Raw genomic sequence first — 27,329 nt, 5'->3', positions numbered from 1 at the left:
TAATTAAATGTCTGTAATGGTCACTGTAATGGTCAGTGGTGGGCAGGTGCTGACGAGCAATAGCTAAGTATAGGAAGGGAGTGTTCACATAACTGTGATACATCTATATGTGGATGCATATGCCTTTTAGGAAGAGTATCTCTTGTGAGTGCTGTAGGACAAGTGCAGCAATACGCAATAATGATAATTAGTAGCCCTAATCACTTCTGATTGGCTGCTTGCGTATTGATTTATATTTTTAGTGTTGCATGTATATTGTAGAGTTACGGCTGTCTATTCGTATTACTTGCCTGACATTTCCATTTGGTCAATTGCAAGAAATAACTTTCTCTTTTGATTTTGACAAGGTAAAAACAAGTGATGTTCGTATTTAATTGAATTTGTATTTACTTTTTATACAACTTTTGCATTTTGTGTCAATCTGGGGTAATAAGCTCGGGAGATTGGTCAGTGCAGTGTCTAGGCGTTAATCAGGGTCCACACACAGCTTTTCAGGTAAATAAAAGAATAATGCTTGATGGCTGTCAGCATAAATTAATCAGAAAACTGGATTTTAATACCTACCAGTAAATCCCTTTCTCGTAGTCCATAAGGGATACTGGGGTGAACTTAGCACGATGGGGAATAGAAGGGGTCCAAAGGAGCCGGTGCACTTTAAATTTCTTCCACTGGGTGTGCTGGCTCCTCCCCTCTATGCCCGCTCCCACAGGTAGTTAAGCAAAATAGTGCCCGAAGGAGGACATACTTGAGAGAAAGAACAGAATAACAATGAGTGGTGAGAGTCACACACCAGCACACCATAACATAAAACAACCAGCAAACGGCTGGAACAAACAGCAACAGCTGAACAGGTAACTTATGTAAAAGAAAAAACCTGCAGACAAGTCAACGCAGTGAGGCAGGCACCCAGTATCCCTTATGGACTACGAGAAATGGATTTACCGGTAGGTATTAAAATCCCATTTTCTCTGGCATTCATAAGGGATACTGGGGTGAACTTAGAACGATGGGACGTCCCAAAGCATCCAGAACGGACGGGAACACGCGGAGACGACTGCAAAACCACCTGCCCAAACTGGGTATCCTCTTTGGCCAGGGTATCAAACTTGTAGAACTTCACAAAGGTGTTCTTCCCCGACCAGGTAGCAGCTCGGCATAATTGTAAGGCCGAGACTCCACGGGCAGCCACCCAGGAAGACCCCACTGATCTTGTAGAGTGGGCCTTCAGAGACTGTGAAACAAGTAAGGCTGCCAACATATAGGCCTGCTGGATAGTCAGCCTAATCCAATGAGCAATGGACTTCTTAGAAGCAGGACAACCTTTGTTCTGCGCATCATAGAGCACGAACAATGAATCCGTCTTTCTGATCCGAGCCTTTTGACGTAAATTCTCAAGGCTCGCACACAGAGGCGTCACCGGGTCTGGTGACACCCGGTGCGCACTCTGCATCCTCTTGCGCGCAGAAGCGCGCTCGTGGACGAAAAGGGGCGTGGCCTAAGTTGGGTGGGCGTGGCCTCACGGAGGAAGCAGGTAACAGCACTCCGGGGGCAGCCTAGCATCATCCGAAGAAGCTGGGCTGCCCCCTTTGAACAGTAGATGTGCAGTGTCAGCGCCTGGCTCACAGGAGCCGAGTGCTGCAAGCAACTGTCACACTTCAGCACCCGGCTTCTGTGAGTGTGAGAGCAGAAGGCATTTTGGTGTCACCCCCTCCGAGGGTGACACCTGGGTGCGGGCTGCACCCCCCGCACCCACCTTCTGACGCCACTGCTCGCACAGCATCTAATGACTCTGGAGGAGCAGAAGTGCTAGCACTAGATAGGACAACAATTGGTTGGATTGGTGGATTCAGGTGGAACGCAGAGACAGCCTTCAGCAGGAACTGCTGTCTAGTCCTGTAAAAGACCAGGTAGGGACTCTTACACGATAAAGCCCCCAATTCGGAGACACGCCTAGCAGAAGCCAGGGCCAGCAACATCACAGTCTTCCACGTGAGGTACTTATCTTCCACTGACGTCAAAGGTTCAAACCAGGAGGACTGTAGAAATTCTAACACTACATTCAGGTCCCAGGGTGCCGTGGCCGGCACAAATGGAGGCTGTATGTGGAGAATTCCTTGCAAGAAAGTCTGAACCTCTGGCAACAAAGTCTGAACCTCTGGCAAGAGAAAATTGAGAGAGCAGAGATCTGGACCTTGAGAGACCCCAGATGCAAGCCCTTATCCACACCAGCCTGCATGAAGCATAAAAGATGTCCTAAATGGAACTCCGCCAGTGGAAATGTGCATTCCTCGCACCAGGAGACATATCTCCTCCAGATATGATGATAGTGTTTTGACGTTACCGGCTTTCTGGCCTGGACCATGGTTGCAATAACCTTCTTGAAAAGGCCTTTCCGAGCCAAGATGTTCCGCTCAACTTCCAAGCCATTAAACAAAGACGCCGTAAGTCCGGGTAGTCGAACGGCTCTTGTTGTTGAAGATCTTTTCTCAGTGGCAGGAGCCAAGGGTCCGCCAAGGACATGTCCAGAAGATCTGCGTACCATGCCCTCCGAGGCCAATTTGGGGCTATCAGAATTGCCTGGACCCCCAGATTCCTGATTTGTATGAGCACCCGCGGGAGCAACGGAATCGGAGGAAACCGGTAAACCGACTGATAAGGCTAAGGAGACGTCAGTGCATCTATTGCCCTCGCCTGAGGGTCCTTGGTTCTGGCGCAATACCAGGGAAGCTTCTTGTTGAGCTGAGAGGCCATCAAGTCTGTCTGTGAGCAACCTCACATATCAATGATCTGTTGAAAAACTTGCTGGAGACCCCACTCCCCCGGGTGGAGATCGTGACGACTCAGGAAATCTGCTTCCCAGTGATCCACCCCTGGAATGAAAATGGCTCTTGCGTTTCTTTCCATCCAGAGGAGTATCTTTGACACCTCTCACATGCAGGCTCTGCTTTTTGTTCCTCCTTGTCGATTTATGTAAGCCACCGCCGTGGCATTGTCCAACTGAACCTGGATTGCCGATCCTTGAGCAGAGGAGAGGCCTGAAGCAGAGCAGTGTAAATTGCCCAAAGTTACAGAATGTTTATTGGAAGTAGGGCTTCATAGGCTGACCACCTGCCCTGGAACTGAGCCCCTTGGGTGATCACTCCCCATTCTCGCAAGACTTGCATCCGTCGTGAGGAGGATCCAATCCTGGATTCCAAAACTTCGACCTCTCAGTAGGTTGGTGGACTGTAGCCACCACAGGAGGGAAATCCTGGCTTGAGGCGACAGGCGTATTATCCGGTGCATTTGGAGATTTGACCCGGGCCACTTGCTCAAGAGATCCAACTGAAACGTTCTGGCATGGAACCGTCCATACTGAATCACCTCGTATGAGGGTACCATCTTCCCCAACAGTTTTGAAATTGAGGATCCACCCATGTCGCAACAGAAGATGGATAGTGCGGTCTGAGGGGGTAATTCTGAGTTGATCGCAGCAGGAACTTTGTTAGCAGTTGGGCAAAACCATGTGCACTGCAGGGGAGGCAGATATAACATGTGCAGAGAGAGATAGATTTGGGTGTGGTGAGTTCAATCTGCAATCTAAATTGCAGTGTAAAAATAAAGCAGCCAGTATTTACCCTGCACAGAAACAAAATAACCCACCCAAATCTAACTCTCTCTGCAAATGTTATATCTGCCCCCCCTGCAGTGCACATGGTTTTGCCCAACTGCAAAACAATTTCCTGCTGCGATCAACTTGGAATTACCCCCTATATGGAGTAATAACAGCTCTCTTGATCTTGCCTTTATCAAAAGATCGTCCAGATAAGGAACCACATTGACACCCTGGACTTGGCATTGGAACATAATTTCCGCCATTACCTTCGTGAAGACCCTCAGAGCTGTGGACAGGCCGAAGGGTAACGCCTGAAACTGATAGTGAGCGTTCAGTAGGGCAAACCTCAGAAAAGCTTGGTGAGGGGGCCAAATCGGGATGTGGAGTATAAACATCCTTTCTATCCAGAGAGACCATGAACTCCTGTTCTTCCAGGCCTGCAATTACCGCCCGTATAGACTCCATCTTGAGGTAAGGGGTCAGGGATTTGAGATTCAGAATGGTTCTTACCGAACAGTCTGGTTTTGGTACCACAAACAGGTTTGAGTAGTAACCTCTTCTTTGCTGCAACAGAAGAACTGGAACAATGACCTGGGATTAGCCCAATTTGAGGATAGCTTGTTGTAGCCTAACCCTGGAATGCTCCAAAACTGGTAAGCCCGATTTAAAAAATCGCTGGGGAGGAGCGCTGTCGAAGTCCAGTTTGTAACCCTGGGAAACGAGTTACGTTACCCAGGTATCCTGGCAAGAGTCTGCCCAGATGTGACTGAAGTGACGTAGACGAGCTCCCACCTCGAGATCCTCCCGGGGTGGAGAGGCACTGTCATGCTGAAGTTTTTGTGGAAGCTGCACTAGTGTTTGGGTCCAGGGAAACAGCTGTAGCAGCTGTTTTTCTAGGCTTATCTCTGGTGCCTCGTGCCGCATTGGAGGCAACTCTGGCTCTTAACCTGAATCTAGAGGTCCAAAAGGAATGAGTAGACGGCCCTGGGTAGGTGCTTCTAGCTGGAGGGGCCCCAGAGGGGAGAAATGTGGATTTCCCCGCAGTGACCTTAGAAATCCATATATCTAAAATCAACCCCAAAATGCCATTCCCCTGAAAAAAGAAGACTCTCCACACTGTGCTTGGAATCTGCGTTGGCAATCCCCTGACGCAACGACAAGGCCCTGCGTGTTGACACAGTCATGGTAGTAGTTCTAGCATTATTAGAACCTATTTCCTAGAGAGAGTCACACGTGTAAACAGATTTTATCGTAGTCTCTATTTTTCTATCCCCTGGGTCCTTGAGCTGAAAAGACCCAGGGGCCGGTAACACTGCCTTCTTAGAGAGGCGGGAGACAGAAACATCAACAGCTGGGGGTTCTTCCCAAAATTTTCAACCCTCTGGTGTAAATGGGAAAGAACGTAAAAACTTTCTAGTAACCTGATATCTTTTATCAGGATTTTTCCAGGCTTGTTTAAAGACCTCATCTAATTCTGGAGAATCAGGGAAGGTGATGTTAACTTTTTTCTGCCCAAGAAAAACGACTGCGTAGAAGCAGCCTCTTCTAAAGGGACCTAGAACAAGGGGTTATATACCCTCTGTAGGAGTGGAATCTTCTATATCAGGCTCTAATTCCTCCCCCTCTCCCAGAATATCCTCCTTATCTGCTAGAAGAGCAGGCAGCCCACGCTTAAGTGGCCCTGAACTATGGAGGGAAGGATGTCTGTCATCAGCCTTTGCTGCAAGGTCTGCAATCGCCTGTTGCAGTTGTAGTGTTGTTTGAATCAAATTGGGATGACATGTCAGCCATCATAGTCTTAATGTCACCGAGCCAAGAATGCTCCTGACCCTCCCCCCAGTCTCCACACTGACCTGAAAAGACTGACTGCAATGGTCACTAGAAGGGGAAAATCTGATATGACAAACTTTGCATATAGCGTGTTTAACCATAATGACAGTGAACACTCACACACACATACAAAACTCACAGACAAGTATAACAAGCCTGCTTCACTGCGTGTGCGATGGGGACTCAGAGAGAGAGGAGGACAGCACCCCCCCCGCTTGTAGTAACAACTGCAAGCTGAAATAAATCTATGGCCCTCATGCAGAGTTGCTGGCTCGATAGCTGCTTTTAGCAGCATTGCAAACGCTAGGCCGCCGCCCTCTGGGAGTGTGTCTTAGCTTAGCAGAATAGCGATCGAAAGATTAGCAGAACTGCTACTAAATAATTCCTCGCAGTTTCTGAGTAGCTCTAGACCTACTCCTAGATTGCGATCACCTCAGTCCGTTTAGTTCCTGGTTTAACGTCACAAACACGCCCTGCGTTCGGCCAGCCACTCCCCCGTTTCTCCAGCCACTACTGCGTTTTTCACACTCCCTGAAAACGGCCAGTTTCCGCCCAGAAACACCCACTTCCTGTCAATCACTTGAGCGATGAAAAAATGTCGCTCGAGCTTGTGCAAATCTCCAAAGTTTTGTGTTAAATTACTGAACGCATGCGCGCTGCGTACCATGCGCATACGCATTTTCCACCTAATCGCTCCGTTGCGAAAAACGGCAACGAGCGAACAACTCTGAATGACCACCTATATACAGTACCAGTAACCAGGATTGTGTGTCCTCCTAAAGACACTATATTGTGTGCAAGAGCGGCTCTCCCCCGCTAGTACACCCCGGTACCAGTTTCCAGTATCTCCCAGGTCTCTGGAGGAGCTTAGTGTCCTAGCTGCTGCTTATGCAGAGGAAGGCACCAAAATGCCTCTGGTCCCACTCTGAACAAGCCACGCACCCTATAATGCCGCTGATAATGTTTATACTGGCCAAGTCTCCCACAGTGCACAAAACACACCTACTAGTTAGTTTTGCACAAACGCTGCCAGTTCTGCGCAGGGGGGCTGAAGCATGTCCCCCCCCGTGGAGGGTCCAGTCTGCCACCGCACCAAGAACCGGGGGACCCCCTAGTGGGGACCCCAGTTTGTACTCACCACTCTTCTCACCTTCAGGCAGCGTTAAGGGTGTGCGGCGTGCTGCGGTTACGACCGCCAGGGCACCGTGCCCCACGAAACAACAACCTCTCAGGATGGTGGTCCTGCAGCGGGGAAGCGCCTCTGACACCTTACAGAGGCCGGTTACCGTTCCCTCCCCTAACTCCCAAGGTGCAGGTATACTGTTGACCAGACAGTATACTCTAAATAATAAAGTTTAAACAAAACTGAAGAAAATGTCTCTGGAGCTCCCAGAGAGTGCATCCTCTCCTGAGGGCACTTTTTTCTAAACTGCCTGTGGGAGGGGGCATAGAGGGGAGGAGACAGCACACCCAGTGGAAGAAATTTAAAGTGCACTGGCTCCTTTCTATACCCCTTTTATACCCCATCGTACTAAATTCACCCCAGTATCCCTTATTTATGCCAGAGAAACTAATAATCAGCCTAGCCTCTGTGTAGGGGACTATCTCACTTATTCACCCCTTACTATACAGACAGCTAGTCTGCATCACAATGTCTCAAAGTCTTGCTGGCTTCTCAATACATCCCGAGTTGTAGGGTTCTCCCTGCCTCCTGCAGGTAAAAACCCTGGTATCCTAACCCCCATTGGCCTCCAGGAACACTGGGGTCTGACTGTATAGTCCCATCTAGATTATCTGACTTTCTCTACAGGCAGCATCTAGGTGTCACACATACTATTTCTGGTACGAATGCTAATGTTTTTGAGCGAAACATATCTTGAGGTATGTGTTTTCCAAATTAGTGTTGGAAGCACAAATGTGTCCACTTCTAAATAAACCACCCAAAATATCTTCAAAGGCATTAATTCCACCATTGAATTTGGGTCTCTATCTCCCATCAATCTCACGTCATGAGACCTCCAAATGCAAAACATATAGAAGACAGATTATAACATTGAATAATGGAACACTCGTGCACATACCCTTAAGCAGGATTCATATAACATGGAAAGAGAGAGAGAACATAAAACAGTCCTAACAAAATATTATGAGACAGTCAGCTAAAAATAAAACAAAATAAATGGAGAGAACCACACAGTACCTCTAAAATCAAATTTACACCCTCATATTCAACCTGCGTCATCAAGGTAATTATATGAAGCTCTTCCATGACAGTAGATGAACCCTAAAAAATAAAATAATAATGAATAAACCCGAGATTTAAAACATACAAGAGGGGATCGCCAGGAGATCTGAGAGCAGAATACTTACATCAGTCGCACCTTTACCTCCTTTTACACGTTTCCCAGCTTGCTCAGCTTTCAGTTGCTAATGGGAAATAAAAATGTTATATTGTTGCAGAAAGGTATTATGTGTAATGGTACTCACACGGAATACTTCAATGTATTTATTAGAAAAAACTTCATCTATACGCATTTTTTTTTTTAAACAGACTGGATCACTGTTCGCATATTCATGGAGAATATCGAGGGATTTTTAGAATATTAAATATTTTATTTATAACCTTCCATATTTTATTTATAGCATTCAATATTTTATACAATAACGTTTCAGTTTAGTATTTTATTACTGCAATCTGTTTCATAAACAACACACACACATAATGCAAACAAAGCTGGGAGATCAAAACGAATGGATGGCTAATGGTATGACAATGCATCTATACATCTCTATTGTTGTCGTACATAAATCTCTAAAGACACCCCCACTGCAGTGCTGCATATGTACTGTACATGGGCCTTGTGTGGATGCATGTACCCAATCTAACACCCAATACAACTGGCTTGTTGACCTCCATTTTCAGACTTAAAGATGAGTACATTATTATTCTGTGTAAAATGTTTTACTTTTTTTTTTTAATTAAATGTCACAGGGAGGTTATAAATTATAATTCCTTAAAAGACCATTGGTTCAGTATAATCAAATGACAGTCTCTGGGTGTATCCATGGACTTCTCTACTGCCTTAAACCATCATAGGACCACTGACACACCTTCAGAAAGCATGTAAGAAAAGTATGCATTTGTCCATCTTCTGTAATCAATTCCATGTAGCTTTTTAACTAGACCTCCTTGTGGTCTGTTTAAAGCAAGGTATGTCACTGAAATTGAATATATTTAAAACTAAGTTAAAAACGTTCTACATGCGAATAATATAGAAAAAAAAAAAGATACATGATACAAGATATGTGTTTGTCTATTCTACTGCTGGGTTGTATCTTGAAGGCTATGCTTTGATAGGCGAAACATCAATGTATTGACACTTCAATGTTGATGTATGCTTAATAAATAGGACTCTGTGTCCAAAAAGTTCCTGCTGAGTACACCTGTTTCAATATCTTCGGATGTGTTGGATACCACCCTTCGAGAGGTATTGGCTGAACACCCCAGGCAGTTGCTGATAGATAGATAGATAGATAGATAGATAGATAGATAGATAGAGTAGATATTAATAGATAGATATATGTGTAGTTGGGCATGCTGGATGATCTGTAAATTGCCGGGTTACCTTCTTTAAGAACTCATGTGGCCTGGGTATATCCGGAGACTGAACCTAGGTAACCCCTCTTGGTAAAAAAAAGAGGTGGCACTCCACGGACTGGTACAAATGTAGTATATGGTTGCAAAATTACATATACGCCTTATGCCAAAGTTTCAAGGCTTGATGCCTTTTCTTCATAGCATGTAGCCAAAATAAAGTGCAGTTCACCTCACTTTGCACTTTATTTTGGCTACCATAAATAAATAAGGTAAGAAAAACAATAGAAACAAGTGAAGAATTAACTGCTAATTTCAATTTTGGTTCTTAGATAAGAGAACGAAACAAACTGACTCTTGTTAACATAAAGAAAAAAACAAAGCAACAACCACTTGGTCATTACGGGGTTTATTCATAAAGCAGTGAGAACAGTGGAGAAGTGAACCAGTGGAAAAGTTGCCCATGGCAACCAATCAGCTTTGAAGTAACATCTATCAAGTGCATTGCATAAAATTTTACATACAGTAGCAGCTGATTGGTTGCCAAGGGCAACTTCTCCACTGGCCCACTTCTCCACTCTTTTCACTGCTTCATGAATAGAACTATATACAGGTTGAGTCTCCCTTATCCAAAATGCTTGGGACCAGAGGTATTTTGGATATGGGATTTTTCCGTATTTTGGAATAATTGCCTACCATAATAAGATATCATGGCGATGGGACCTAAATCTAAGCACAGAATGCATTTGTTACATATACACCATATACACACAGCCTGAAGGTAATTTTAGCCAATATTTTTTATAACTTTGTCCATTAAACAAAGTGTGTCTACATTCACACAATTCATTTATGTTTCATATACACCTTATACACACAGCCTGAAGGTCATTTAATACAATATTTTTAATAACTTTGTGTATTAAACAAAGTTTGTGTACATTGAGTCATCAAAAAACAAAGGTTTCACTATCTCACTCTCACTCAAAAAAGTCTGTATTTCGGAATATTCCATATTTCGGAATATTTGGATATGGGATACTCAACCTGTATTACTTTCTGCAGTATTTACAGAACATACCAAATATTTGTACTCTACCACCAATCCCTCTTGCTGGGAATCTTCCATGGTCTTGGCATCTGGCCCCGATAATTTAAATCTGCGGTATCTTTGGAGAAAAAATAAATAAATATATATACAAGACTGAAAAAGGGAACGGTGAGATACTGTATGACATAGCACATGGAATATAGCGGGATTTGCCTTACCCTTTGATATTCGGAGGGTCCCTGTTAAAACAAAAAAGTCCCAGTTAATATACTCTAGCATAACCAAACAGAGAAAACAGACTCTTACCCTTGTACTTAAATATAACGCATAGGAAGTTGACAAAATTAACTAATACAATTATATCTTAATTGAAAAATACCTTTTATGTACACATATAGGAGGCACTCATTTGTGGACAGAACCAAAATACATCACAATCTATTGTTTTTGAATGGGTAAAGCTACTGAGGTACAGTACAAGGAATTTTTTTCCCTCATGCCTCAGTTACTTTATGTAACATTTATACTTCATTGGTGCTGAGACCAGTGGGCTGTATTCAGGACTATCCCAGAGGCTTTGTTCTACCATTGTGGCAGGTTTTGCTGGAGGCTCCGTGCAGGTTTGAGTCCGGACTCCGGACATGCCTGTTTTTGTCTAATTCGTTCACCGCTGCCACTTTTTTCCATCTGATTGGGACATTTAGCTCTGCATATGGATTTCCATAGGATTTTTCATGTTAGACTTTTCTATTATCATTTTATTTATTTGGAATAAAACCTTTTTCTGATTAAGTCCTTTTAGTGTGAATCAGCTTATAAAGAAACCAACATAGGTGGATCCCATCTCCCAGACAAAGTGAGTTGGGTACGCAATATTTTCCTGATTGGTACTATCATTTGGGTTCAGTTACTTTAAAAGAAACCTTTATGTGTGTTTCTACAACATACTCCAAGTGAGTTTTCAGTACGCTGTTTTATTTATTTGAGTTGTGGCGAGATTCTATCCCTATACCAACTACGAAAATCTACAGAATCACCTCTCACTTTCAGAACACAAGGGGAACTTGTTCTTAATTTTTATTGTAACATTACTACACACTGTTGCCTTTTTTGTTTTTTATGTCTTGACTGGAATATCATGTTCCTGTGAGGAAGTCTTAGACAGAGAAACCTTGCCTAAATAACAGAAATTATAAAATATAGCTTTTATTAATTACATGTTAAAAAGGTTTGCGAAATATAGTGTAAGTGAAAAAAAAGGGGTTTGTGAACGAATTAAAGGAGAATTAAAATGCTAATCCACTGTTGATGCAGTGATTGTACTCTATTTCAAGTATCAACAGCATTGTAACTAAATTATTGCTACACAGCTCCAGCAATTTTTAATCAGATACAATTGTATCAACTGGAGTTGTCTGTTAGCAATTACATGTGTAATGTCTGTGACTTGAATTAGCCTGATATTCTTATGTATTTAGGTCTCCTATGAATTACCAAGAATAAATATATTTTCATGGTGCTGGCAGTGTGCGTATCACTGCACAAGTGTGCACCTTCATATTTTAATTGAATGAGATCTGAATATTCTAAACCATATCAATGCCTCCTGATAAACTCACCCCAGACACTTGGGATTAATCTTTTACTGGCTATTGTAGCATTGCAATAATGACAGTGCTGTAATTTCTAGTTCAGCTGCTATATGCTGCAGTATGGCTCTGTTCCTTAATATGCAATCTCCAAAATGGAGCAATATATCACAATTGGAAACTATTAGTATAGTCCGTTTGTGTCAGGGTTCAAGGCCGCTTATAGTAATTAACACAGTGTGGGTGACCTGACGTTGCTATAGGTATCTGTAAGATAAAGCACCTGTATATAAATGATGCTGCTCCAGACTGTCAATTGCTATAATAATATGTGATAGATCTCCATCCAAATATGTGAATACTTCTTATTGTTATTTTGATACCATTGGCTGTCTACAGGCAATTATCATCATATATGTTGAATACCAGCCAGTAAAGTAAATGTAACAAGATTCGTCTATTCACATTTGGTTTGCACATATTAATAAGGGTGATTTATCTTTTACTGGCTATAATACTATTGCAATAATGACGGTACTAATAGTTCAACTGCTATAGGCTGCAGTGTGGCTCTGTTCCTTAATATACACTCTCCAAACAGGAGCAATATATCACAGTTGAAAACTGTTAGTATAGTCTATTTGTGTCAGGGTTCAAGGCCGCTTATTGTAGTTATCACAGTATGATTGATCTGACGTTGCTATTTGTATCTATAAGATATAGCACCTGTATCTAAGTGATGCTGCTCCACAATGTCTATTGCTATAACAGTATATGATGGATCTCCATCTAAATATGTGAATACTTCCTACTGTTCTTATAATATAATTCACTGTCTACAAGCAATTGTCATCATAATGATTACATTCCAGCCAGTAGAGTGAATGTAATTAAATCTGTCTAATCACATTAGTATTCACATATATTGATAATTGTGAGACATAGACCTTTTTTAAGTTGACTGACGTAATGGTGAGGTTGATTTTACTTCACAGATCCCAGATCTAATCATTAAAGCAAGCATCCATATGTAATGTAAGTAAGGCGCATCTCAGTGTTCCTATAGCAGTCGCGGCTCCCGTGTCCGGGAACTACCCAGTTTGGCTGATTGCGTGTACTGTTATGATGCTGTCTCTGGCTTGTATGTATTAGATAGCAGTCAGTAGCAGCGCTAACACGCTAGCCGTGGCTCCCGTGACCCAGGACACCCACTCGTAGTTAGATAGTACTGATAGGCGCCGTTTCCGGCCTTATATTGCGGCTATAGTTATCAGGGTGTTCAACGATCATAAGGTAGTCACAGCAATACACACATTTAAATAAACATTTCAACTGTGGTTAGCTCATAAAATAACAAACACGTTTGCACGTGTATGCCTAACGATCATTTCGCAACATGGCTTAGTCGTAGGCAACCCGAGTTCCGGGTTGAGGGAAGCTAAGTAGCCAGTCTCAGCCTTCTATTGGTCACTCATTTTGATTGACACATGGATCCACCATTCAGCATTTTCTAATGGGTTTGATATATCAATATAAAATTATCAGACAAAGTTTTAATGTGAGTTAATAATACTTATTATTTTCACTAAATTTATGAGTTTATTCTGGGTAATATAGATTGCTTCACTTAATGAAATTAACAATGGTTTGTTGTTGAAATGTATTAGATCTTACAGAGTTGCAACTATTCATTTCTAGTTTGATTATCTAAATCATTATACCATAAGAACGATATTATAATGGACACAAGAGACCTCACATATGTTGAATATAAATACAAATGTGAATTGGATATAGTAGCACTAATTTATTGTGTCACTCTTAATTTATTTTGATTCTTGTTAAATATTTCTAAATTGGTGTATTTAGTGTATATAATTATTGTGATTATGAAGTGCAGAAATATAAACTGAATAGGGTGCGACTAATTTATTGTGTCATTCCTTATTCATTTGATATGATTCTTATTTTTGTGAATTAGAGTTATGTTGTTGTAGTATAAAGTTATTATGATTGGTGTGTATTATACAAACGTGACCAAATACCATATAAATTTCTTGATATGTATATTAAAAAATTAAGTGTAAGTGAAAATGACAATAAACATTAGTTGTAACGATTAGCTGGAGGAGAGCCACTAATTTGAGGGACGAAATTGTCCGGAGTCATTACGGTCAAAGCAGATCCAAAAACAGAACCATCACATGGTCATATAGATGTGGGAGTTGCAAGGCATGGGAGTACATTACAAGAACAATTGAATTCAAGGATAAGTACAACAAGACATACAAAACAAATTTTATTCTATGAATAAACACAACTCTGATCAAGCATATGACCAACGTAATCTTCGAATGATCCAAGAATTTACGGCAGAGGATCTTGAAGCCATCCAGACATTAAATGAATTAGCAGACCAGGATGAAAATCCTAGCCCACACACAAGACCTATCTGTAAGAAGAAAGGAACCTTTTATCCTCAGGGAAATATCTGTCCAAATGTAGGCAAGTTCATAGAGATTGTATCCAAGGATCTGGATACATTATGGAAGACAAACAAATTCAGGTACCACATGATTGACAACTTAACCAAGGATGAAAGAACAGCCCTTCAGGAAATTAAGATGTGGGATCATGTTCAAATTAAACTCTCCGATAAAGGAGGTAATATAGTCATCTGGGATAAAGTACTGTACCTCAACGAGGCAAGAAAACAATTAAATGATACACGTAGTTACAAATGTTTACAATCTAATCCCATGGAAGTTTATAAGAAACAGTATGATCAGATGATAACAACGGCCTATGAGACGGGCATAATAAACAAAATGGAATTCAAATTCTTAGAAGTGGAAGAAGCCAAGACCCCCACGTTTTATCTACTCCCAAAGAGTCACAAGAATGAGCAAGTACCACCAGGGCGTCCTATAGTATCAGGGATGGAAGGCTTAACAGAACAAGCAAGTCAATTTCTGGATACTCACCTAAGAAAATTTGTGACAAACTTACCGTCCTACACAAGAGATACTATGGACGTCCTTGGTAAACTGAATGAGATTCATGTGGATAAGCAGGTTCTACTGGTCACTTTTGATGTAGAATCTTTATATACGAGCATCCTACATGAAAAAGGCATTGATTCTGTAGACCATTTAATTAATAAAGAAGGGAGAACCGAATTTGGAGAATTTTGTAATAAAATTGCTAACGTTTGTACTTCAAAAAAACTTATTTGTCTTTGATGAGAAGTATTACTTGCAGGTGAGGGGCACAGGTATGGGGGCAGCTTGTGCCCCCGCCTATGCGAATATCTATCTAGGGTGGTGGGAGGAAATGATCGTCTTCCACGAAACAATGGTACAGTACACTCAGCATGTCCTGATCTGGATGAGGTATATAGATGACCTGCTGATACTTTGGGATGGGCCCTGTGACAAACTGAAAAAAATTCATTAGTATACTCAACAGTGACACCTTTAATCTTAGACTTACCTGTGACATCAGTGAGTCAGAAGTGACCTTCTTGGACCTAAGGGTGAAGAAAATGGAGGATGGACGAATTGGAAAAGACCTATATTAGAAAACAATCGGCGATTAATAGTACATAGATCTAGTGCACACTTTCCCGCTGTACTGAAAGGTATACCTAAAGGAGCGTTCCCCTGAATGAGGAGAAATTGTTCTGGAATTATAGAATTTGTACAAAGAGCCTCAGAACTGAATGAAAGACTCCTTAAAAGGGGATATTCGAGAAGGGCTATCAAGAAAGACAGGTATTAAGCCAAGGAAATGGACAGGAATCAACTATTGTATCCAAATCGAACTGATACAAAAAGATCGGACATTATCAGATTCGTGGGAGATTTCTGTGCGGAGTGGAAAGAGATCCAGGAGATTTTAAACAAATATTGGTCTATCTTAACAATTGACCCAAATTTGTCTAAAGAATTGGGTCCCAAACCATCGATTAGCTGGAGGAGAGCCACTAATTTGAGGGACTAAATAGTCCGGAGTCATTACGGTCAAAGCAGATCCAAAAACAGAACCATCACAGGGTCATATAGATGTGGGAGTTGCAAGGCATGGGAGTACATGACCAGAACGATTAAATTCAAGGATAAGTACAAGACATACAAAATTAGAGATTACATCAACTGCAAAACATCAGGTGTAGTTTACTGCCTCATGTGTACATGTGGAAAAAGGTATGTTGGGATGACGACCAGGCCATTGAAACGAGTGCTGAAACATGTGGGTTCTATTAGAAATTGTTAGAAAGATCATAACAAGTTTAAACAATTAACAACGGTAACCAAAAATTTGTATGAAAACATGCCAGAAATACAGCAGACCTCAAAGTATTCAGAACTGAACAGGTACATTTGGGGATAAGAGGAGGAAGTGTAACACAAGAATTACTCAGAAGAGAGAGCCGATGGACATTTCTACTCAATGGTCTTCAACTATATGGATTAAATTAACATATAAATGATTCAGCATATTTGAACAAATAATAAGGACAATAAACCATATTTCTGAGTACACTAAGATGTTCTAAGAACATTGCTAGGGACGATGTATGACAACTGGATTATAAACTGTCCACAAGAGACATCACATTTTCATTAGTAATCTCATCACGCATGAATGGGCACTTATATTTATATTTTTATGTAATGTACTCATGAGCAGCACACGATTATGTGGCTGCACACAGAGTACAACTATTGTTTATTGTCATTTTCACTTACACTTAATTTTTTAATATACATATCAAGAAATTGATATGGTATTTGGTCACGTTTGTATAATACATACCAATCATAATAACTTTATACTACAACAACATAACACTAATTCACAAAAATAAGAATCATATCAAATGAATAAGGAATGACAATAAATTAGTCGCACCCTATTCAGTTTATATTTCTGCACTTAATAATCACAATAATTATATACACTAAGGGGAATTGAATTCGACAATTCAATACAGTACTTTTCGACAAAAAACCTGCCGTTTCATTTTCGGCTTTTTGCAATTCAACAATTTTTCAATTCGACATGTCTGCAATGTTAAAAATGCGGCCTTTCAACAAAAGTATATTCAATTGAAGAATGTCGATTCAACAACAGTGCTTTTCGACAGTCATTTCGTCAATTTCATTCCGCCTCATTTTTCTGTCATGAGCTGATAAGAAATGTTAAATACAAGTATTTTTTGGTGCTTTTTTGATTGCTAATAGCATATCTATTTCTATTTGTAGGGATTATCTACTTGGTTTGTCTTTTTATGACCCACAAGTATTATTTAATTGATTTTTTAAAAGAATATTTTTTCCTGCACTCGGCTGAGGGAAATGTACCCATGATTCCACAGTTTTACCCAGGATACACTTCTCCAAAGCCACTCCTCTCTCCTCACTCCCGTTTTTGAGACTTCAGGGAGAGGAGCCATTACAGTCAGCTCTCTTGTGGAATCGTTTTTTTAGGACAATCCCTGCGTTTTACCACATTTATATCCTATTTTTTTACTGACTACAATAATGGAGCCTTTTTCTGACCAGATTGTGATGTTTATGTTGGCTGCAAGTATGCAGGATGAAAATGCTGCTGAACATCAGGATCAAGGTCAGCAAATGTCTGCATTGGGTGAGTCAGTAGTGCGTGTTTATTTCCACGTCCACGCCAGTATCGCACTAGGCGTGAACTGGAGGATCTCTCAGAGTTCGAGGTGATTCAAAATTATCGCTTATCGACTCAGGAAATATATTCGCTATACGATCTGTTGGAGGCCGACCTGGATCCTTGGGCATGGACCAATCGCGCAGTCAGCGGTTTCCAGAAACTGCTGGCTACGTTACATTTTTTGGCATCAGGCACATTCCAGCCTACTTTGTCTCAAACATGCGGTTTTTCACAGCCGACACTGTTGCGCTGTATAACCCAGGTCATTAGGGCTTTCCGCAAATTTACGACCCAGTTCATCAGATATCCAGATACAGTCAGCGGATGGCGTGAGATCCAATTAGGCTTTTTCACCGAACACAAATTTCCCAATGTTCTGAGCGCGATTGACTGTACCCACGTGCACATCAGGCCGCCACGGAATTCGGAAGAATGTTTTCGGAACCAAAAACGCTTCCATTCCATGAATATACAGGCGGTCTGTGATGTCAATATGAAATTTACCAATATTTTTGTGGGATTTCCTGGGTCATCTCACGACTTCTTCATCCTAAGCCAGTCATCGCTGTTTGACGATTTCGAGACAGGAAAAATGCAGAGTGGCTGGCTGTTAGGTAATTCACCATTTTTCTTTTTCCCATAGGCGATGCGGGTTATCCCAACAAATCTTGGCTCTTGACCCCATTGTCTAATCCTGTCGGTGAAGCTGAAGAACGGTACCAAGAGACACACATTGCATCGAGGGGAGTAATTGAGCGTGCCTTCGGTGTACTTAAAAGCCGGTTTAGATGTTTAGACACTTCCGGTGGTGCTCTTTTGTACTCATCGGCAAAGGTTTGTGGCATGGTAAATGCATGTTGTATTTTACACAACATATGTGTCGCAAACCGTTTGCCGGTGACTCTTCGTCGCAGGGCTTTCCGACGTGGGAACTGTTCTTCTTCTCCACCGGTGGGTATGGACGAAGGAGATGATTCTCGAAGGACACTGATCAACACTTTTTTTTCCACTGCCTGTGAGTATACTTGTAATATTTGCATTTTCCTGTAAACTGAGATTGTCATATTCCAAACAATAATGTTTATTTATGTATTACAGAGTTGCACAGTTTACGTCCTGTTGACGGCCCTTCCCAGGAATATTTTCGTCCTGTTGACGCCCTGTTATCCCCAGTTTTTTTCCTGTTGTTGGGTTGCCGCAGTTATTGGGCCAGTTTACCCCCCTCTACCATGGACGTCCTACTTGTGATGTGGACCTGAACCACCGCCATGTTACAGAGTCACTCTCAGGGGAGATGTATTGGCCAAAACTCCATCTTGTCTGAATAACCTGTGTGTATGCGCAGTGTTGCTGGGACCTCTAGGTCTTTCCCAGGGTGGAGGAAACGCTCTCAAATTACCTGGTACTTAATCCTTTTTTCACTTCCACAGGTCTTGCGGAGTATCCTTCCCAAGTTGCAGGAACCAGCGTGGATGTAAAGTGACACGACAGTACCCCAGCTGTACCATGGACGGCCTACTTGTGATGTGGACCTGAACCTCCGCCATGTAGCAGACACCCCCCCTCAGGTGATATGTATTGCCCAAAACTCCCTCTTGTCCAAGTAACCCAGTTATGTCCAAACGGCGGCCCTCCTGCATTTGCCAAACTGCATATCAAATCATGCCCTGACACAGCAATGCTTACGCTGTGTCAGGGCATGATGGGATGTGTAGTTGCTCACCCGCTGGAGGATTGCATTTGGGACAAAGGACGATGTAACCTGTTTGTTTGCAAATGTTGCTGGTACCTTGGGATAAATTTACTAAGCTGGGAGTTCTATTTAAGATGGGATGTTGCCCATAGCAACCAATCAAATTCCAGGTATTATCTTCTAGAAGGTGCTAGATAAATGAGAAGTAGAATCTGATTGGATGCTATGGGCAACATCCCATCTTAAATAGAATTCCCATCTTAGTAAATTTACCCCCCTTGTTTTTTCCACGAACGATGACACTATTACAAATACCTGGAACCTCATACTATTCTCTTCCACAGGTCTTGCGGAGTATCCTTCCCAAAGTGCTGTGAAGTGACACGACAGTACCCCAGCTGTTCTATGGACGGCCTACCAGAAGACCTTCAATACCACCGCTTCTCTGAAATGCCGTATTTTACATTTCATTTACTAATAATTTATAGAAAAAACACAAAACTTCTAAATTTAACCATTTATTGAAGAAAATTACAATTTAATTTTATTTTGTATGAAAAAATAAATTGTAATAAAACAAAAAAGAAGTGTTTGTTCTTCTTTATACATTCCTTTTTCTTGTGTAGATATCTGTAAAAAAAAAATAAAAAAAAATTCCATATTAAGTAAAGGCACTGTAATGATGTCATGTTCACATTCCTTTCTCAAGAACATTTGTGGAACCACACAGTCCAGCATGACCCATTGCTGAACTGTGATGTTCCCCAAGGGCAGGCGGTCCAAAGTGGCAGAGTCGTGTCAGTGTTCATCACTTTGACATGCCTGCACTTGTGGAACCAGACAGTCCAGCATGACCCATTGCTGGACTGTGTTGTTTCCCAAGGGCAGGCGGTCCAAAGTGGCAGAGTCGTGTCAGTGTTCATCACTTTGACACGCCTGCACTTGTGGAACCACACAGTCCAGCATGACCCAAGTTTCTTGAATATATACATTGAAACATGGATTTACTCACCTTGGTACGCTCAATACGAACTACGCTGTCCACAACAATTTTTCGCCCAATCCTATGAAAAAGCCAAAAAGAAACACTAATGAATAGTAAATTCACACAACAGTGAAAGCCTAATTTACAAATTCAAAAAGAGGATTTTGGTACTTACCGATAAATCCATTTCTCTGAATCCTCTAGGGGACACTGGAGTCCTATACAGTAGGGGTGTGAAGCTTGCAACCGGAGGTGTGGCACAATCTAAAATTAGCATTGTCTACACAGCCGGCTCCTCCCCCCTCAGTTTGGAAAATTTGACTGAGAGAATAGGACATGATACTATAGCACAGCGGTGGCCAACCTGTGGCTCTTGAGCCGCATGTGGCTCTTTCTTTATTCAAATGTGGCTCCCAACACTCTAAATCATGTGACCACAACAGATACAGAAACCGCTGCACTCCAGCCAGACACACAGCAGCACTATAGGGACTGAAAACTGAAGGAGTCAGATACTAGAGGTGAGACACCCACAAGCAAACAGAGGACACATTAGGGACTGCTGCAATGGCACGAGTTGATGGGGGGGCTGTTGTGATACATGGGGGTGGGCTAGAGTGACACATGGCAGAGCTGGCTGGAAAGACACAGGAAGGTCCTGGCAGGAGTGATGTGGGAGGGTGCTGGAAGTAGTGACACATGGGAGAGCTGGCTGGAGTGACATAGGAGGGTGGTAGAAGGAGTGACACATGGGAGCACTGGCTGGAGTGACATATGAGTGTAGTAGTAGGAGTGACACATGGGGGAGCTGGCTGGAGTGATATAGGAGGGTGGTAGCAGGAGTGACACATTCGGGAGCTGGCTGGAGTGACAGGAGGGTGCTGGAAGTAGTGACACATGGGAGAGCTAGCATGAGTGACACGGGGGAGCTGGCTGGAGTGACACATGGGAGAGCTGGCTGGAGTGATATAGGAGGGTGGTAGCAGGAGTGACACATTCGGGAGCTGGCTGGAGTGACAGGAGGGTGCTGGAAGTAGTGACACATGGGAGAGCTAGCATGAGTGACACGGGGGAGCTGGCTGGAGTGACACATGGGAGAGCTGGCTGGAGTGATATAGGAGGGTGGTAGCAGGAGTGACACATTCGGGAGCTGGCTGGAGTGACAGGAGGGTGCTGGAAGTAGTGACACATGGGAGAGCTAGCATGAGTGACACGGGGGAGCTGGCTGGAGTGACACATGGGAGAGCTGGCTGGAGTGATATAGGAGGGTGGTAGCAGGAGTGACACATTCGGGAGCTGGCTGGAGTGACACAGCTGGGTCTTGGCAGTAGTGACACATGGGAGACCTGGCTGGAGTGACACAGCAGGGTCTTAGCAGTAGTGACACATGGGAGAGCTGGCTGGAGTGACACAGGGGAGCTGGCTGGAGTGACATAAGAGGGTGGTAGCAGGAGTGACACATGGAAGAGCTGACTGGAGTGACAGTAGGGTGTTGGCTGGAGTAACACATGGGAGAGCTAGCATGAGTGACACGGGGGAGCTGGCTGGAGTGACAGGAGGGTGTTGGCTGGAGTGACACATGGGGGAGCTGGCTGGAGTGACACAGCAGGGTCTTGGCAGTAGTGACACATGGGTGAGCTGGCTGGAGTGACACGGGGAAGCTGGCTGGAGTGACATAGGAGGGTGGTAGCAGGAGTGACACATTGAAGAGTTGACTGGAGTGACAGGAGGGTGTTGGCTGGAGTAACACATGGGAGAGCTAGCATGAGTGACATGGGAGAGCTGGCTGGAGTGACACATGGGAGAGCTGGCTGGAGTGATATAGGAGGGTGGTAGCAGGAGTGACACATTCGGGAGCTGGCTGGAGTGACACAGCTGGGTCTTGGCAGTAGTGACACATGGGAGACCTGGCTGGAGTGACACAGCAGGGTCTTAGCAGTAGTGACACATGGGAGAGCTGGCTGGAGTGACACAGGGGAGCTGGCTGGAGCGACATAGGAGGGTGGTAGCAGGAGTGACACATGGAAGAGTTGACTGGAGTGACAGGAGGGTGTTGGCTGGAGTAACACATGGGAGAGCTAGCATGAGTGACATGGGAGAGCTGGCTGGAGTGACACATGGGAGAGCTGGCTGGAGTGATATAGGAGGGTGGTAGCAGGAGTGACACATTCGGGAGCTGGCTGGAGTGACACAGCTGGGTCTTGGCAGTAGTGACACATGGGAGACCTGGCTGGAGTGACACAGCAGGGTCTTAGCAGTAGTGACACATGGGAGAGCTGGCTGGAGTGACACAGGGGAGCTGGCTGGAGCGACATAGGAGGGTGGTAGCAGGAGTGACACATGGAAGAGTTGACTGGAGTGACAGGAGGGTGTTGGCTGGAGTAACACATGGGAGAGCTAGCATGAGTGACATGGGAGAGCTGGCTGGAGTGACACATGGGAGAGCTGGCTGGAGTGATATAGGAGGGTGGTAGCAGGAGTGACACATTCGGGAGCTGGCTGGAGTGACACAGCTGGGTCTTGGCAGTAGTGACACATGGGAGACCTGGCTGGAGTGACACAGCAGGGTCTTAGCAGTAGTGACACATGGGAGAGCTGGCTGGAGTGACACAGGGGAGCTGGCTGGAGCGACATAGGAGGGTGGTAGCAGGAGTGACACATGGAAGAGCTGACTGGAGTGACAGGAGGGTGTTGGCTGGAGTAACACATGGGAGAACTAGCATGAGTGACACGGGGGAGCTGGCTGGAGTGACAGGAGGGTGTTGGCTGGAGTGACACATGGGGGAGCTGGCTGGAGTGACACAGCAGGGCCTTAGCAGTAGTGACACATGGGAGAGCTGGCTGGAGTGACACGGGGGAGCTGGCTGGAGTGACATAGGAGGGTGGTAGCAAGAGTGACACATGGAAGAGATAACTGGAGTGACAGGAGGGTGTTGGCTGGAGTAACACATGGGAGAGCTAGCATGAGTGACACGGGGGAGCTGGCTGGAGTGACAGGAGGGTGTTGGTTGGAGTGACACATGGGGGAGCTGGCTGGAGTGACACAGCAGGGTCTTGGCAGTAGTGACACATGGGAGAGCTGGCTGGAGTGACACGGGGGAGCTGAAGTTTATTATGTGAATCTGGCTTTTTCAATTATATTTTGTGAAAGTGGCTTTTTCAATGGATCTGGCTTTAAAAAATTAATTTTATGTCGTTCTGGCCTTTTCAATGTATTTTATACCAGGGGTGTAGTTTAGCAGGCACAAGGCCACATTCCATTTTTGCATGCGCGCCATCGGCTCGATGTCGGCTCTTTGATGTACCTAACAAGGTTTTTTGGCTCTTTGTCACTGACTGGTTGGCCACCCCTGCTATAGCACATGGCAAGGAACCGAACCGTACAACATATCAAACAGCATCCAAGAAACTCTTAACCGAAAAACTTATGCTGTTTGTACAAATTATTTGAACACAGCAGGTTGACAGCACCGAGGCGGGCGTCCAGTGTCCCCTAGAGGATTCAGAGAAATGGATTTATCTGTAAGTACCAAAATCCTCTTTTCTCTTTCATCCACTAGGGGACACTGGAGTCCTATACAGTAGGGGACGTCCCAAAGTTATCCCCAAGGGAGGGAGTGCTGTCGGTGGCCTGCAAAACTAAACGTCCGAACTTAGAGTCTCCGGACGCAAAGGTATCAAACTTGTAAGGACCACGTCGCCGCTCTGCCAAGTTGAGTAGTGGAAGCACCTCTGGCAGCCGCCCATGAGGCACCCACCGATCGGGTGGTATGAGCCCCCGTCTGAACCGGAACCTGTTTGCCACAGGAAATATAAGCTCGCCGAATGGCAAGTCTAATCCATCTAGACAAAGATGCTGGCCAACCCTCCTTAGGCCCATCATACATAAAGAAATGGTCCGACTTCCCGAAGAACGACGTAACTTGTACGTACAGTATACCCCGTAAATCTCGGACAACATCCAAGGACCCGTTCCCATCTGCGAGACCCTGGAAAGATGGGACCACAATTGGCTGGTTTACATGAAACCCCCGAAACAACCTTAGGAAGGAAATCTGCTCTTGTACGGAGTTCTGCCCTATCCTCATGAAAAATTAAAAAGGGACTCTTACACGATAAGGCTCCCAACTCAGAAACCCGCCTGGCCGAAGCCAAGGCAAGCAATAATGTGACCTTCTAATAAGAGATATTTCAGGTCTGTTCTTGGTAACGGCTCAAAAGTTGGTGATCTCAAAAAATCCAACACCAAATTTAAGTCCCATGGTGCAGTAGGACGACGAAAAGTGGGTTGTATCTTTCAGAACCCCCTGTAAAAAGGTTTAAACCTCTGGCAAGGATGCTAACCGCTGTTGAAAAAGGATGGAGAAAGCCGAAATTTGAACCTTCAGAGAGCCCAGCCTCAATCCTACATCTAAACCGGCCTGAAGGAAGAGTAGAAGTCTGGATAAGTGGAAGTTCGTCGAATTCCACCCACGTTCTTGACACCAATCCATGTACCTCTTCCAAATCCTGTAGTAGTGCACGGCTGTGACCGGCTTCCTAGCAGCAATCATCGTAGGAATGGCCGTTTTTGGTATCCCTCTGATCTTTAAGATACGGGTTTCAATAGCCACACCGTTAAACGCAGCCTGTTCAGGTCTGTGTTGGAACGGTCCCTGAGATAGCAGGTCTTCTCTCTGAGGTAACCGCCAAGGATCTTCCGCTAGTAACCCACACAGGTCTGAGTACCAACTCCTGCAGGGTCAATCTGGTGCGATTAGAATCTCCCACACTCACTCTCGTTTCAACCGTTTCAGAACCCTGGGTATAAGGGGGAAAGGTGGGAAAATGTAAACCTTCCTGTAACACCAAGGAGGTGTTAATGCGTCCACTCCTTCTGCTGCAGGAACTCTTGTCCTGGACACACTGGGGCAGACAATGGTTTTGCCGAGACGCCATTAGGTCGACTTGAGGTAGACCCCATCTCCTCACCACCATGTCGAAAATCCGTGGATGTAGGCACCACTCTCCCGGATGCATGTCCTGGCGACTGAGATAATCTGCTTCCCAGTTCTCCACACCTGGAATGAACACTGCCGAGAGGATGATGTTTCGCATTTTTGCCCACAACAAGATCTTTGTTGCTTCCTTTAACGCCATCCTGCTTCTTGTTCCTCCCTGACGGTTTATGTAAGCCGTCGTTGTGACATTGTCCGACTGTATCTTTAAGAGTTGACCCATGACTAGAACTTCGGCTAAGAAAAGCGCATTGTAAACCGCTCTCAGCTCGAGAATGTTCCTGCAGGACAGCACCCCTGCTGCGAGATTCCTGTGCAACGACCACCAAATTAAGGAGGTTCGTATGCGTGGAAGTCGGATTCTTCGATGTAGAAGCCAGTGCGAACCTGCTCCCTGAGCAATGAGGTTCATCTGGAATGGTCGGGAATGAAGTCTGCCAAACGACGCCCCCCTCTTTCCAAGAAGTTGCACACAGAGGTGTAGAGAAACGGTCTGTGTCCTTAATACCTGAGCCTAACCTTGTGTAGGTCCTGGAACTTGGTCTCTGGTAGGAATACTCTCAATTGTACCGTGTCCAGAATTAGGCCACGGAACAGAAGTCGTTGAATTGGCATGAGGATGGACTTGTGGAAGTTCACAGTCCACCCATGTTGAATGAGAAATTGATGAGATGTCTGAGCATCTTTTATCAGCTGTTCCCGAGATGAGGCTTTGATCAGTAGATCGTCTAGGTACCCCCAACAGTCACAATCCTACCACCATTCTTGTCATGATCTTCGTAAAGATTCTTGGCTGATGATAGACCGAATGGCAGGGATCTGAATTGGTAGTGATCCGTCACCAGTGCAAACCTTAAGTAAGCTTGGTGAGGAGTCCAAATTGGGATATGCAGGTATGCATCCTTTATGTCCATGGATACCATGAACTCGTCTTGTTCTAAACCTGCAATGACTAACTGGATTGATTCCATCTTGAATTTGTAGATCCTTAGAAACTGGTTTAAAGCTTTTAAATTGAGTATAGGTCTGACCGTCCCGTCTGGCTTTGGCACGACAAAAAGACTGGAATAGAAGCCCGTTCCTCTTTGAGAGGTGGGAACTGGAATAATTATCTCTGACCGCAGCAATTTTTGAATCGCTGTCAGTAGTGCTTTTGCTTTCTGAGGGCACCGAGGCAATCCCGTGGTAAAAAACTGATTGAGAGGTCTCTGTTGAAAATCCATTTGTACCCTTGGGAGATTATGTTGTTTATCCAAAGTTCTGGTGATGTTTAGGCCCAGATATCCCGAAAACCTTCCAGATGCGCGCCCAACCAAGGGGGACCCCAGGTGAGCTGGGAGGTCATCATGCCCTGGTCTTGTCAGCAGGTTTATCCTGCTTTCTGGTTGTTGCCTGTGAGCGGCCTCTACTTCTGCTTCCACGTGCTTGGCCTCGGCCTCGAAAGGACTACGATCCAAATTAATTAAACGCTGGTCCCGAATAACCTCTCCTAACCTGTGGACTGGTTCTCGAATAAGGAGTAGGTAGAAAGGTGGACTTCCCTTAGCGAAAAGCATGTCACCCCCAAAGGGGATGGAAGCCATAAATCCTTTGAGGCTTGACACAAGTATGAAGCTGATTCACGTATGTGTTCCGCCAGTTGCCTCTATCTCTGTGATTTATTCCAAGTTAATTTCCTCCTCAATTTCCGGTACAATACGTCCAGACCATGCTCCCATGGCCTTGTTGATCTCCGCCGTGAGACCACTACAGCACCAGCCATCAGCGGCTTTGCCGTTCCATGCTGTTACCGCTAGCCGAACAGATCACGTCCCTTGCTGGGAAGTTCCCTATACGTCACCATCTTATGGTCAATTGACGGCTACTTCAACGGAGAATTAGCATTTCAGCAAGTCTGCTTTCTAATTATCACTGAGGCATCAACTATAAATCTTTATATCCACCTCGTGCAATTGCATACAGGACCCTGCAATAAATTCCAGGAACCAGCACGGGGGTAATTATTATTGTTTGTTTTGCCTCTATTAATTTCATATCAGTTACTGTGGAGCCTTCTGTGGACATTTCATATGATTTCACACTGGGACGCCAGTGTTAGAATCAATTGACATTCCCTGTAGAGAGCTTCTCTCTCAAGATATCTATTTTGCACTTTAGATACATTGTATGCTGTTTTAAACAGCACGTTTATAAAGATAGATACAGTGTTTCTGTTCACATATGCAAGAAGTGGAAACCTCTGATTTTTTAAACTGCTATATATTTATGTATTGTCTGTCTTATGTGTTTTTGTGGTATTAATTGTC

The 27,329-nt window shown here is 44.0% G+C and overlaps 1 protein-coding gene across 3 annotated transcripts in view; it reads right to left on the bottom strand.

Annotated features, from left to right (window-relative positions):
* LOC135012671 (signal transducer and activator of transcription 2-like) overlaps positions 1-27,329 on the bottom strand; it is a 381,651-nt gene that overhangs the window by 145,561 nt on the left and 208,761 nt on the right. For all 3 annotated transcript variants that reach the window (XM_063952570.1, XM_063952573.1, XM_063952574.1), the window contains 4 exons: positions 10,290-10,310; positions 10,102-10,189; positions 7,796-7,852; positions 7,626-7,709 (listed from right to left, as the gene is read on the bottom strand). In XM_063952570.1, coding sequence (XP_063808640.1) covers positions 7,626-7,709; positions 7,796-7,852; positions 10,102-10,189; positions 10,290-10,310 — 250 coding nt within the window. The remainder of the gene's footprint in view (positions 1-7,625; positions 7,710-7,795; positions 7,853-10,101; positions 10,190-10,289; positions 10,311-27,329) is intronic.

The sequence above is a fragment of the Pseudophryne corroboree genome, chromosome 2, assembly GCF_028390025.1.
Source record: "Pseudophryne corroboree isolate aPseCor3 chromosome 2, aPseCor3.hap2, whole genome shotgun sequence".
Lineage (NCBI taxonomy): Eukaryota > Metazoa > Chordata > Amphibia > Anura > Myobatrachidae > Pseudophryne > Pseudophryne corroboree.
This window is presented reverse-complemented; position numbering and strand designations above follow the sequence as displayed.